Source organism: Salvelinus fontinalis, chromosome 11, assembly GCF_029448725.1.
Source record: "Salvelinus fontinalis isolate EN_2023a chromosome 11, ASM2944872v1, whole genome shotgun sequence".
NCBI classification, from domain to species: domain Eukaryota; kingdom Metazoa; phylum Chordata; class Actinopteri; order Salmoniformes; family Salmonidae; genus Salvelinus; species Salvelinus fontinalis.
Genome location: NC_074675.1, coordinates 10,725,619 through 10,739,222, shown reverse-complemented (window position 1 = coordinate 10,739,222; position 13,604 = coordinate 10,725,619). Strand labels below are relative to the sequence as shown.

At 42.8% G+C, this 13,604-nt stretch overlaps 1 protein-coding gene across 1 annotated transcript; it reads right to left on the bottom strand.

Annotated features, from left to right (window-relative positions):
* Positions 1 to 12,433: 12,433 nt before the first annotated feature.
* LOC129866048 (keratin-associated protein 6-2-like) lies at positions 12,434 to 13,113 on the bottom strand. The gene is made up of 2 exons (XM_055939179.1): positions 12,724 to 13,113; positions 12,434 to 12,616 (listed from the first exon to the last, which is right to left on the bottom strand). Exons 1-2 carry the CDS (start codon positions 13,111 to 13,113, stop codon positions 12,434 to 12,436), a joined length of 573 nt encoding a protein of 190 aa, XP_055795154.1.
* Positions 13,114 to 13,604: the final 491 nt, after the last annotated feature.

The window sequence follows — 13,604 nt, the reverse complement described above, 5'->3', positions numbered from 1 at the left end:
TAGAATAATAGTGAAGACATCAAAACTATGAAATAACACATATGGAAACATGTAGTAACCAAAAAAGTGTTAAACAAATCAAAATATATTTCATATTTGAGATTCTTCAAAGTAGCCAGCTTTGCACACTCTTGGCATTCTCTCAACCAGCTTCACCTGGAATGATTTTCCAACAGTCTTGAAGGAGTTCCCACATACGCTGAGCACTTGTTGGCAGATTTTCCTCACTCTGCAGTCCAACTCATCCGAAACCATCTCAATTGGGTTGAGGTTGGGTGATTGTGGATGCCAGGTCATCTGATGCAGCAATCTATCACTCTCCTTCTTGGTCAAATAGCCCTTACTCAGCCTGGAGGTGTGTTGGGTCATTGTCCTGCTGAAAAAGAAATGATAGGCCCACTAAGCGCAAACCAGATGGGATGGCGTATCGCTGCAGAATGCTGTGGTAACCTTGCTGGTTAACTGTGCCTTGAATTCTAAATAAATCACGACAGTGTCACCAGCAAAGCACCCCCTCACCATCACACCTCCTTCATACTTCACGGTGGGACCCATACATGCGTAGATCATCCGTTCACCTACTGTGCGTCTCACAAAGACACGACGGTTGGAACCAAAAATCTGAAATTTGGACTCATCAGACCTAAGGTCAGATTTCCAACGGTCTAATGTCCATTGCTCTTGTTTCTTGGCCCAAGCAAGTCTCTTCTTATTATTGGTGTCCTTTAGTTGTGGTTTCTTTGCAGCAGTTCGACCTTGGATGCCGGATTCACACAGTCTCCTCTGAACAGTTGATGTTGAGATGTGTCTGTTACTTGAACTCTGTGAGCCATTTATTTGGGCTGCAATTTCTGAGGCCAGCAACTCTAATGAACTTATCCTCTTCAGCAGAGTTAACGCTGTGTCTTCCTTTCCTGTGGCAGACCTCATGAGAGCCAGTTTCATCATAGCGCTTGACGGTTTTTGTGACTGAGCTTGCAAAACCGTACAAAGTCCTGGAAATATTCCGCATTGACTAACCTTCATCTCTTAAAGTAATGATAGACTGTCATTTCTCTTTGCTTGTTTGAGCTGTTCTTGCCATAATATGGTCTTTTACCAAATAGGGCTATTTTCTGTATACGACCCCAATCGCCCGACCTCAACCCAATTGAGATGGTTTGGGATGAGTTGGACTGCAGGGTGATGGAAAAGCAGCCAACAAGTGCTCAGCGTATGTGGGAACTCCTTCAAGACTGTTGGAAAAGTATTCCAGGTGAAGCTGGTTGAGAGAATGCCAAGAGTGTGCAAAGCTGTCATCAAGGTTCTACTTTGAAGATTCTCACATTTTAAATATATTTTGGTAAGTTTAACACCTTTTTGGTTATGTAACGGCTTTCTTCTGTGGACGAAGGAGAGGACCAAAGCGCAGCGTGGTTAGTGTTCATCATGTTTAATAAAGACAATAAACGTGAACACTACAAAATACAAAACAACAAATGAGAAAAAACGAAACAGTTCTGTCTGGTGCAGACACACGAAGACAGAAGACAACCACCCACAAAACAGGCTATCTAAATATGGTTCCCAATCAGAGACAATGACTAACACCTGCCTCTGATTGAGAACCATATCAGGCCAAACATAGAAACGGGAAAACTAGACACACAACATAGAATGCCCACTCAGCTCACGTCCTGACCAACACTAAAACAAAGAAAACACAAAAGAACTATGGTCAGAACGTGACAGGTTACTACATGTTTCCATATGTGTTATTTCATAGTTTTGATGTCTTCACCTTTGTTCTACAATGTAGAAAATAATAAAAATACATTTAAAAAACCCTGGAATGAGTAGGTGTGACCAAGTTTTTGACTGGTACTGTTTGTAAATAAGGTATTTTTTTGTGTGTAGATTAATGAGGACATATTTTTATTTAATCAATTTTAGAATGAGGCTGAAATGTAACAAAATATGGAAAAAGGGAAGGGGTCTAAATACTTTCCTAATGGACTGTATGTGAGAATCCTGTTAATTGACTACAGCTCAGCGCTCAACAGCATAGTGCCCACAAAGCTAAGGACCCCGGGACTAAACACCTCCCTCTGCAACTGGATCCTGGACTTCCTGACGGGCCGCCCCCAGGTGGTAAGGGTAGACAACAACACATCTGCCTCGCTGATCCTCAACACGCGGGCCCCTCAGGGGTGCGTGCTTAGTCCCCTCCTGTACTCCCTGTTCACCCACTGCGTGGCCAAGCACGACTCCAACACCACCATTAAGTTTGCTGACGACGCAACAGTGGTAGTAGGCCTGTTCCCCGACAATGATGAGAAAGCCTATAGGGAGGAGGTCAGAGACCTGGCAGTGTGGTGCCTGGACAACAACCTCTCCCTCAACGTGAGCAAGACAAAGCAGCTGATCGTGGACTACAGGAAAAGGAGCGCCTAATACGCCCCCATTCACATCGATGGGGCTGTAGTGGAGCGTGTCGAGAGTTTCAAGTTCCTTGGTGTCCACATCACCAAAAAGCTATCATGGTCCAAACACATCAAGACAGTCGTGAAGAGGGCACAACAATGCCTGAAAAGATTTGGCATTGGTTCTCAGATCCTCAAAAAGTTCTACAGCTGCACCATCGAGAGCATTCGGACCGGTTGCATCACCGCCTGGTATGGCAAATGTTCGGGATCCGACTGTAACGCGCTACAGAGGGTAGTGCGTACGGCCCAGCACATCACTGGGGCCAAGCTTCCTGCCATCCAGGACCTTTATGCTAGGCGTGTCAGAGGAATGACTAAAGAATTGTCAAAGACTCCAGTCACCCAAGTCAAAGACTGTTCTCTCTACTACCGTATGGCAAGCGATACCGGAGCACCAAGTCTAGGTCCAAAAGGCTCATTATCAGCTTCTACTCTCAAGCCATAAGTCCCGTGTGGCTCAGTTGGTAGAGCATGGCGCTTGCAACGCCAGGGTTGTGGGTTCATTCCCCACGGGGGGACCAGGATGAATATGTATGAACTTTCCAATTTGTAAGTCGCTCTGGATAAGAGCGTCTGCTAAATAATGTAAATGTAAATAAGACTGCTGAACATTAATCAAATGGCAACCCGGACTATTTACACTGACACCCCCCTTGTTTTTACACTGCTACTTGCTGTTTATTATCTATGCATAGTCACTTTACCCCTACCTGCATGTTCAATATACCTCGACTAACCTGTACCCTCGCACATTGACTCGGCACTGGTACACCCTGTATATAGCCTCAATATTGTTATTTTATTGTGTTACTTTCTATTTTATTTTTTACAAAAACAAATACTAAACATTTGTATTTTTTTTTGTTTTGTTAATTTAGTCAATATTTTCTTAACTATCTCTTGAACTGCACTGTTGGTTTAGGGCATGTAAGTAAGCATTTCACGGTAAGGTCTATAACTGTTGTATTCAGCGCATGTGACAAATACAATTTGATTTGATTTGAATCCTTACAAATGAATAGAAGTATGGAGGTAGTTTTGTGCCAACAAAAATAAGGGGGTAAATATGTGTCCCAAAAAAAAAAAATATTTCCAGAGCTTTCTTATATCTCCAAGATATAGGACAGACACTTCAAAACCGTATTCCTTAATTATTTGACTGTCTTTTTTAATATATATACTTAAAGGAGTCCTAAAATAAAAAAAATCTAACAGCAAAATGATCCATGGTATGACCATCTTAAACAACGTCATATGTTAGCTTACTACCCCTACTGGTTTCCATGTTTGAACTGTGGTGAAATAATTTGAATTTGTACAATTTCTTTTGCATATGTTGAAGGACTGACACTAGAGGGAGCTCCTGCGTCATTGTAATTCCTGGAATGGAATATATGGAACAGTATAAAAAACATCAAACATTTGGAAATCACATGTTGGACTCCGTTCCATTTATTACATTATTACAATGAGCCTGTTCTCCCATAGCTCATCCCACCAGCCCCCACTAATGCACATCAGGGTCTAGGGTGAGAAGACATAGCTATTTTCACGACCAGAGCAGTAGTAGCGTACTGATACCTCCGATCACTGTTGCAGGCCCAGACTTGGGTGACATCCACAATTCCACAGAAGCCAGTGATCCAGCAGGTGGCACTATGTGACTTATCCTACTGGGTAAGATTCAGACGACCTGGTAACCTGGCGAGTGACATGAACGTGACACGTCCCCAGCCCGCTCACACGCCCGCTGGAAGCAATCACAACTCACTAATTTTCTCTTATAATGAGACTTCTGAACGAGCACCACTTTGGAGGGTTGTCATTTCCTAGTTTGCGGGTGGGTGGCAGACAGTCGGGTGTGGTTTGTCACGCAGTGGACCTTTCTAGTGATGGTCCATATCCCTGGACCCAGACTTAGGACGGAATGCTTTTGCAGCCATGAGGCTAAAGGGCTTGCGGTCACATTCCTCTACTCCTACAACACTGCCTAGAGTTCAGACTAAAATATCAGCCCCGGCCATCTTGCGGTCATAACATCACACTTTCTTTCACAGGTAAGGTGTTTCAATAGCATACAGAATGTAAAACGTTGATAGTTGGTGACGTCTGCCACAGACCAGACAGTCTGACAGTCTGAGGCTAGAGAGACAAGACTATGCTAAACTGATCTAGGACATACCCATCAGAAATTTGTATTGGCACTTATCCATACAGACTTCTAGCTCTTTTTAACTTGGTGCAGGAAAGGGGGAATAGCACACTCCCTGACCACTATATATACCCAAACAAAGTCAATCATAATATTTTGGGCAGTAAGAGCAAACATCACTGTTGTTTCTGCTTAGGCAGACCGCTAATGGGTTTTGCAAATAAATACACTGTATTGCACTACATTTACCACTTAATCAATATCTGGAGATGATGGGTATTAAACACAATGAATTACAGTTTAATTAAAGAGTGAATATCTAATGAATAGATTTCCATTGTAATTAACCATTCAGAACATTCTGTGACAAGGTAGGCTAATTACATGTGACAATGTAATTACCGGCCTAGTGCCAGAGTAACCACCATGTAAATCATCTACCAGGGGTAGGGTATTTGCTGACAAATTCAACAAATAATTCAGTCTTATGACTGAGTGGTTATCTACTTGGCACTGCAGCAGTGTGGTTATCTGTCTGCTACTTACTGTGAACATGTAGTAGAAAAGATTGGAATCGTACATTTTTTTTCTCTTTAAACCACTAACATAACTCCTATCATTATGCATAAGACTACTGACTGTCAATTTGAGTGGGTCTCCTAGTATAGACAGCCTGTCCTTATATGGAAGTTCCGCAGCCATTGATGTTGTTATTTACATTCTTTACACTGGAATAACATTTAAAAAATCCCCTTAAAAACATATATTTATATATCTAGGTCTGTTGCTAGATATTGATATTGTTACTGGTCGCAGTCTCATTGAACCCTACTTTACAGTGGTTTGGTTTGGCTGTCTGACACACGGATGTTCATTGTTTCACTTGTCCCCTTTGATAGAGGCTCAGATGACAGGAAGATGCTTTCACAGGGGCACTACTTGCGGTTATCTACCTCATGCATCCACTACCCGCGTTTATGTACCGCATTCCTCCACCTACTGCATGCATCCAGTGCATGTATTTTTTAGTATTCACATTAAGAATATCCTTGGAAGCTACAAGTTTAAGGCATTTCTACTTTTTAAAGTTCAGTGTCGCTAAATAATTTGCATAAGGATGCTTGTCCAAAGGTTTTAACCATTTTTTTTACGGAGGCACAACCCTGATGATCACACAGCAATCACACCAATATATTGGATTGAATATTGAAATCGTTGAATTTAATTGATTGTTTACCAATTAATTCAGTACTGCTAGACCGGATAGTGTAATTTGTACTCTTTAGGTGGCGCTGTATATATGCACACACAACCCTCGGCTAAATATGGATTGTCTGGCTCATAAGTGTTTCGGATATCCGCCGGTACTGAGGTTGTGTCAGCGGGGTGTTGTTGTGACTCAGAAATGGCTTTAGGTCTGATGTCTTTGGGCACCAAACATTTCTGACCACAGCAGCCACTGCTCCAGCCCTCAGGCGGACCAAAGTGGGCCAGACCAGTCACTCGATCAGTGTGTTCCGGAGTTTGTTGTCTAAGACTCCTCTTCATAAGTGTTCGCTTTCAGTTACTTTATTTGTGCACTCACCAGGCAGCCCAATGCTAATTGCTGGGGGGATGTGAGGCGGTAGAAAAACAATCACAAAGGGTCTCACCACAGACTCAAGTTCATTAGTGCTTCTTTGAGTGAGGTAGGCATATTCCGGTCCCAGAACTGAGCTGGGCTTGTGTGTAAATATCTGTGATATAGCCTAGCTGACACGGTGAGACATTGTATACATATTGTAAATGTTTTGTACAGGAAGTATATTGAAAACACCCAAATTCAGTTGCAGCTGTATAGTACATCAGCAATGGCATATTATTCTGTAACCTTTGCACAGAACTCAGTCCTCAAACACTCCAGAATAGAATATAACAAAAATACAGAGTTCTATATTTGATGATGGAGCACTATCAGAATAGTGCATATGAATAAATATAAATTCTGTTGTATCATTCATATGCTTAATCATTCTTGGGGGGGAATGTAGGCACTTGAGTTCTGGGGAAGGGGATGTGGGGGGTTGTTGCCAGTGTCAGCCCTGGGTCAGGCATCTGCAGTATGATTACAAGTGTTGACAGACTCAGGGGATATAAACAGCATCTGAAGGGCCTCGCAGCATTGAAGGGCCTGCCAGTCTTACACTCTGACACCATTCAAAATAGCATCTTTAAAACAGCATAGTTTTCTACACTCTGGCGTGGCACTTGAAGGGCACCCGGGATCAGCCTCATTAGGACTACTTCTCCCCCAGATGAAGTGTCTGGCTGAAAGACATTAGGACTACTTCTCCCCCAAGGGCTGTCTGGCTGATAGACACAAGCACTAACAATCCCATCTTAATAGCCAGCGTTCCTATGTAGGAGTCAACTGTATGTAACTATGTAACTGGCCATATTGAAAATTATTATGAACATTTAACTGGAGAAGATAACATACCTTCAAGTCCTATTGTATTACTTTCCAAATAACCTTGTCCCCACCCAGGCTAATTCTTACTGTATAGAAAGCCGGCTGGTGAACGAGACTACTTGCAAACTGATTTCATATTCTTTGTACAAAATGTGTGTTTTGTTTCTCGGTAAAATCTGTAAATGACTATGTGTAAATCTGTAAATGACTATAAACACAGTTTTGCTGTAGCAATAGGTGTATTGCGTGTGTGTTCACTGTGCAGCTGTCTGTATCAGACCCTCCCTGTCATCCTTAGTCTCAGACTCTCCTCCTCTGTGCTGACGTAGAGAGACAAGCCCAGCTTGCAGACCAATCAGAGTCCCCACAAACCCACATACATAGCACTCATCGCTTCCGATATAATCAATGAATTTGGTTGCTGCACATGGGATTACTCCAGTCCCATCCTTCTCAATGAATTATTCACAATCCATTTCATTAGTAAAATTTCTACAATTTATCTATGTAATATCAAATGGAAGAGATACATTAACACAAATTAGTTCTCCTTAGGGAGGGAACAACAGTTACAGCAATTAAACTGCCGTATTAAAAAGATGAAGGCCTCTTGTAGATGCTCCTGGGCAGTTTTTCCTGTTTGCTATTCCACTGAGACTCACTGCCTGCAATGCAGGGGCTGACACAGTGTCCTCTTACTAAAACAATACATAATGCATCGGCTTGATGAAGTAAACCTGCATATGTTCGTGTTCCAAATAAGGAAAGATTGTCTGTGAAAACAATGCAGATGTACAGTTCTTACATTTAAAAAAAAATAAAAAAATGACAGAGTTGATGCTCAGTCATGCCGTGTGCTGGTGGTGACCCAATGAATGCTGCAATGCAGTGAATTATTATCTGTTGGACAAGGTGTGTTGTCTTTCCACCTGTTCCACACCAGATGGCGATGTTCACAACAGTGACTCACGCAGCCCAGAACGGAAGCTCATTTCACAGTGCTACGCCAAGTCTTTGTCATCAATGTCAAGCATTGCCCTTTGACTGTGATCCAACAGTGCTTCCTAACAAATATGCTTACTACCATTTAAAAAAAAAAAATCCTATGAGTTCTATCTGGACAACAAGGTGGAGTATGAATTTGATTACTTGTTGTAATATGTGGTTTGTCAAGAGCTTGAACTGAATTGTAAGAATGTCACCAAAAATAACAGATATTGATCCAATAAATTAACTTTCCAAACTAAAACTAAAATGGTAAAACACTATTAGATTTAGATAAAGACCAGGGCCTGTATACACAATGCCTCTCAGTGTAGAAGTGCTGATCTAGGATCAGTTTAGCCTTTTAGATCACAATAAATCTGATTGTAAAGACAGGTGAGGACCTGATCCTAGATCAGCACTCTTACTCTGAGACGCTTTGTAGATGCGGGCCCTGATTAGAATTATTGAACATTTGAGACGTTTTCAACAGGCCTTGATCACTGTCAACTTTATTCAATTCATTACATTTATCCCCTCAGTTTTGTTTGATAAGTTCAGTGAATGCGGACATCCTGTCTGCTCTGTAGAGGCCATGATAGACAGAGATTATGTCAACTTTGGTCTGCTGGCACAATGACAGAATCGGTGTATCGATGACTCACACCCACAGCGATGTGCCATCCCTGAGCGTCTCCATCAACATGATTACCTTTATGGATGCATATGGCATCACAAATCACTCTGCGGAGGCTAGGTGGTCACACCCTCACACCGTGCTCAAAGCCGGTGGCACAGTTTACGTTGTGTGGGGGTGAGAACGTGCGACGCGGTGAGTGAATATGTCACAGAATTCCTTACATTCCTGGGATAGGTCTGGGAGCGTCTGGCTCGGTGTTGGGTTCCTGGGGTAAAGAAAGAGGAGCCAGGGGAATAGGGTGCCGACTCAGCAGCTGACACCTCCTCTGATCTCTCTCACTCCCTCCGTCCTCCACCCTTAACTAAATTCTAAGCCACACTGTAAAAAAAATGATCTAGCTGTTTCAACTAAATATTATTAAGTCAAATCAAATCAAATCAAATGTATTTTATATAGCCCTTCGTACATCAGCTAATATCTCGAAGTGCTGTAAAGAAACCCAGCCTAAAACCACAAACAGCAAGCAATGAAGGTGTAGAAGCACGGTGGCTAGGAAAAACTCCCTAGAAAGGCCAAAACCTAGGAAGAAACCTAGAGAGGAACCAGGCTAAGAGGGGTGGCCAGTCCTCTTCTGGCTGTGCCGGGTGGAGATTATAACAGAACATGGCCAAGATGTTCAAATGTTCATAAATGACCAGCATGGTCAAATAATAATAATCACAGAAGTTATCGAGGGTATAGCAAGTCAGCACCTCAGGAGTAAATGTCAGTTGGCTTTTCATAGCCGATCATTAAGAGTATCTCTACCGCTCCTGCGGTCTCTAGAGAGTTGAAAACAGCAGGTCTGGGACAGGTAGCACGTCCGGTGGACAGGTCAGGGTTCCATAGCCGCAGGCAGAACAGTTGAAACTGGAACAGCAGCAAGGCCAGGTGGACTGGGGACAGCAAGGAGTCATCATGCCCGGTAGTCCTGACGCATGGTCCTAGGGCTCAGGTCCTCCGAGAGAGAGAAAGAAAGAGAGAAGGAGAGAATTAGAGAGAGCATACTTAAATTCACACAGGACACCGGATAAGACAGGAGAAGAACTCCAGATATAACAAACTGACCCTACCCCCCCGACACATAAACTACTGCAGCATAAATACTGGAGGCTGAGACAGGAGGGGTCAGGAGACACTGTGGCCCCATCCGATGATACCCCCGGACAGGGCCAAACAAGAAGGATATAACCCCACCCATTAAGTAACTGGTTTCACAGCCTTTTTTTCTGTTTACTCAACTGGTCAAAGTGTTACATGAATTTAACATTTTTAGTTGGCTCAAACTTAGCAAAAAACAAAGGCAAAAAAATGAAAAAACGTACAATGATGTGTTTCCTCAAATTGTCTCATAATATGAAAATCACACACAGTGCTTTTAACATACAATGTTATCAACTTACATATTTAAAACACGTTGACATGATTACATTGTGCATGTTAATTGATACAGTAATTAATATTCAACATTATCTCACCTAGGATTTGAGCTCGCAACCTCTTGGTTCACAGCATTCCAATCGTTCTCCTACTCCACCATGTCTGTGTCAATAACTGATTTCACCTGTATTTCTACACGTTGCACTTTAAAGTAAATTTCAGCTCTGTTAAAAGTACACTCAAGAAAAACTATTTTATTTATCATAGTGATTAAGGAGTAACATTAAAACTGAGTAATATGCCCCACCAACATTAGATAAAAAAATTTAACTTTTAGCATGCTTATAGGGAAGACCACTCAACATGCCCGGCACTGACACAAATGACTGATGGTTGGCTGAAAGAAATGTGTAATAAGAAGATTGTGTGGGCTGTTTTGGAGGGACTTCAGTGCAGCCTTTGGTATCATTGAGCATAACATATTGCTGAAAAAACGTAGGTGTTATGGATTAATATCTTCTGCCTTATCATGGATGGACAGATACCTATTCAATATAACTCAGAGGGTTTTCTTTAATGAAAGCCTTTCTAATGCAAATTCAGTTGAGTGTGGTGTACCGCAGGGCAGCCAGCTTGGACCATTATTGTTTTCTGTGTTTACTAATGACCTTCCACTGACCTTGAATAAAGCCTGTGTGTCTCTGTACGCTGACAACTCAACACTATATACGTCATCTGCAACAGTAAAATAAATAACTGACACCCTTAACATAGAGCTACAGTCAGTTTTTGAATGGGTAACTAGCAATAGGCTGGTGCTAAATATCTCAAAAATAATGTATAGTTGAATCATTTTAAATTGACTGCATTTTGTTTTCTCAAGTTGGAGTAAGGGCCAACTAAATGTTTTTATTCGGGTAAAACTTGGACGGAAAAATTGAGTAAAAAAAAAACTGTGGAACCAGTTGCTTAATAATAATTAGTTTAAACAACTATATATTATTATTTAAATAATGTACAATGCAGATGAATATGACACACAAATCTTTCACCGGTTCCAACTAGGTTAGTAGAGCTGAGCAAGCACATTGGAAAGCACACATGTTAAACATTTTGCCATGTAAGGCCTACTAATCTGTTTGATCACATCTCACTGAAGAGGCATTGCTGTTCCCCTCACCTCTCACGGGGGAATCAATGTCCATGTTGTGAAGCATCCTCTTGTCATTTGGAGTGAAAACCAATCTATGGGTTAGCCTACGAGTGATGTGGCTCGACAGGAATTGCTTTTCACCACTCAAGCCAGATGAGGAGAAAATGCTCCCATGGTCAACATTCTCCAATTCATTTTTGTCCATTGAATTTGTGATCAAAATGAGAGTAACTACAGTATCTAAAGACTTCATATCAGATTCTGCTTAATGTGTATTGAATGGACTTCAATGCACAATTGAGTTTGGCTAGCAATTTATCGGCATTGGGTTACATTGTTGTCATACATTGTGTATTGTATTTATAGACTGAGAAACCTCTTAGGAGATACTGGAGAAGTATCATATCCTTCCGACTACAGCCCTCTTCTAAGACAGTCCAGAACATTTTGCTGGAAGTTTGCTAGTGGTTCCTGTTTAAATTGTATTTTTGACTCAAGTAAAATGCCAATGATTTCTGCTGTGTCATCGATGACTGTGGACCTTCAGAAAGGTCACCTCTGCCCTGGTACATTTCCCCTCAAACACTTATGCCCATTTGAGAATTTCTGTGACACTTGTGTACCAGATGCACTTTTCCTTTCTCTGCAGAGGCTGTATCCTTGAAAACTGCTTTCCACTCTGAACACTCCCGTCTGCCAAACTGCACTTACCCAACTCAATGCCGCCGAAAGGTCGCACTGAGCATGCCATTTGAACCAAGGTTTTATTATTGATTACGTTCAGTGGGCCCTCTGTGGCAGCCTGTCTGTTTAGTAGTGTATTTCGTTTTTTTGTTAGGCTAGTGAATGTAGGCTACTGTGTTGTGTGGCGTGCTCACTGCTGTTCAGAAGTTTACTCTCAATCTCTCCCATACACCTCTGACTCTTTCACATGTTTATTCCTGTCAGAATGTTATGTATGCACATGTTATCCACAGTACATAACTTAGGCTATCAGTTACGTTTCTGAGTAAGCGGCATGCATAAGTATGTGAACATAGTAACATGCATGTACAAGCACATGCTCCATCAAACAGAATGACTAAATAAATACAAGTTCCTGCCAGTTCCTGCTGTTGTAGAAAATGCCAAACGGCAAAGTCATACTGCTTCTTTTTCTTATGATGAATTATGGATGAGCTGCATCAGCAAGAAAATAGTCCCCAGCCCCCACGTTGTATCCAGTCCCCACGTTGTATCCAGTCTCCACGTTGTATCCAGACCCCACGTTGTATCCAGACCCCGCGTTGTATCCGGTCCCCACGTTGTATCCAGACCCCACGTTGTATCCAGTCCCCATGTTGTATCCAGTCTCCACGTTGTATCCAGAACCCACGTTGTATCCAGTCCCCACGTTGTATCCAGTCCCCACGTTGTATCCAGTCCCCACGTTGTATCCACGTTGTATCCAGTCCCCACGTTGTATCCAGTCCCCACGTTGTATCCAGTCCCCACGTTGTATCCAGTCCCCACGTTGTATCCAGACCCCACGTTGTATCCAGTCTCCACGTTGTATCCAGACCCCACGTTGTATCCAGCCCCCACGTTGTATCCAGCCCCCACGTTGTATCCAGTCCCCACGTTGTATCCAGACCCCACGTTGTATCCGGTCCCCACGTTGTATCCGGTCCCCACGTTGTATCCGGTCCCCACGTTGTATCCGGTCCCCACGTTGTATCCAGTCCCCACGTTGTATCCAGCCCCCACGTTGTATCCAGTCCCCACGTTGTATCCAGACCCCACGTTGTATCCGGTCCCCACGTTGTATCCGGTCCCCACGTTGTATCCGGTCCCCACGTTGTATCCCATTCTGTGTGTGTGTCTGTGTCTGTGTCTGTGTGTGTGTGTGTGTGTGTGTGTGTGTGTGTGTGTGTGTGTGTGTGTGTGTGTGTGTGTGTGTGTGTGTCTGTGTCTGTGTGTGTGTGTGTGTCTGTGTCTGTGTCTGTGTCTGTGTCTGTGTGTGTGTGTGTGTGTGTCTGTGTCTGTGTCTGTGTGTGTGTGTGTGTGTGTGTGTGTGTGTGTGTGTGTGTGTGTGTGTGTGTGTGTGTGTGTGTGTGTGTGTGTGTGTGTGTGTGTGTGTGTGTGTGTGCATGTGTTGAATAGAGGACCCTGTAATTGGTATGGAGGCAGCTGACCTGACAATAACAAAATAAACTTCTCTGGCACATTTCCCTCCCGGTAACTTCCTGTTTCTTTGTTCCGTATATAATCATTCCACATCCACATCCACACACACACACACACACACACACACACACACACACACACACACACACACACACACACACACACACACACAC

Coding starts and splice junctions, on each gene's coding strand:
- LOC129866048 (XM_055939179.1), bottom strand. CDS start 13,113: ATGGGATACAACGTGGGGACCGGATACAACGTGGGGACCGGATACAAC. Junction 12,617..12,723: donor ACGTGGGGACTGGATACAAC/GTGGGGACTGGA, acceptor TACAACGTGGAG/ACTGGATACAACATGGGGAC.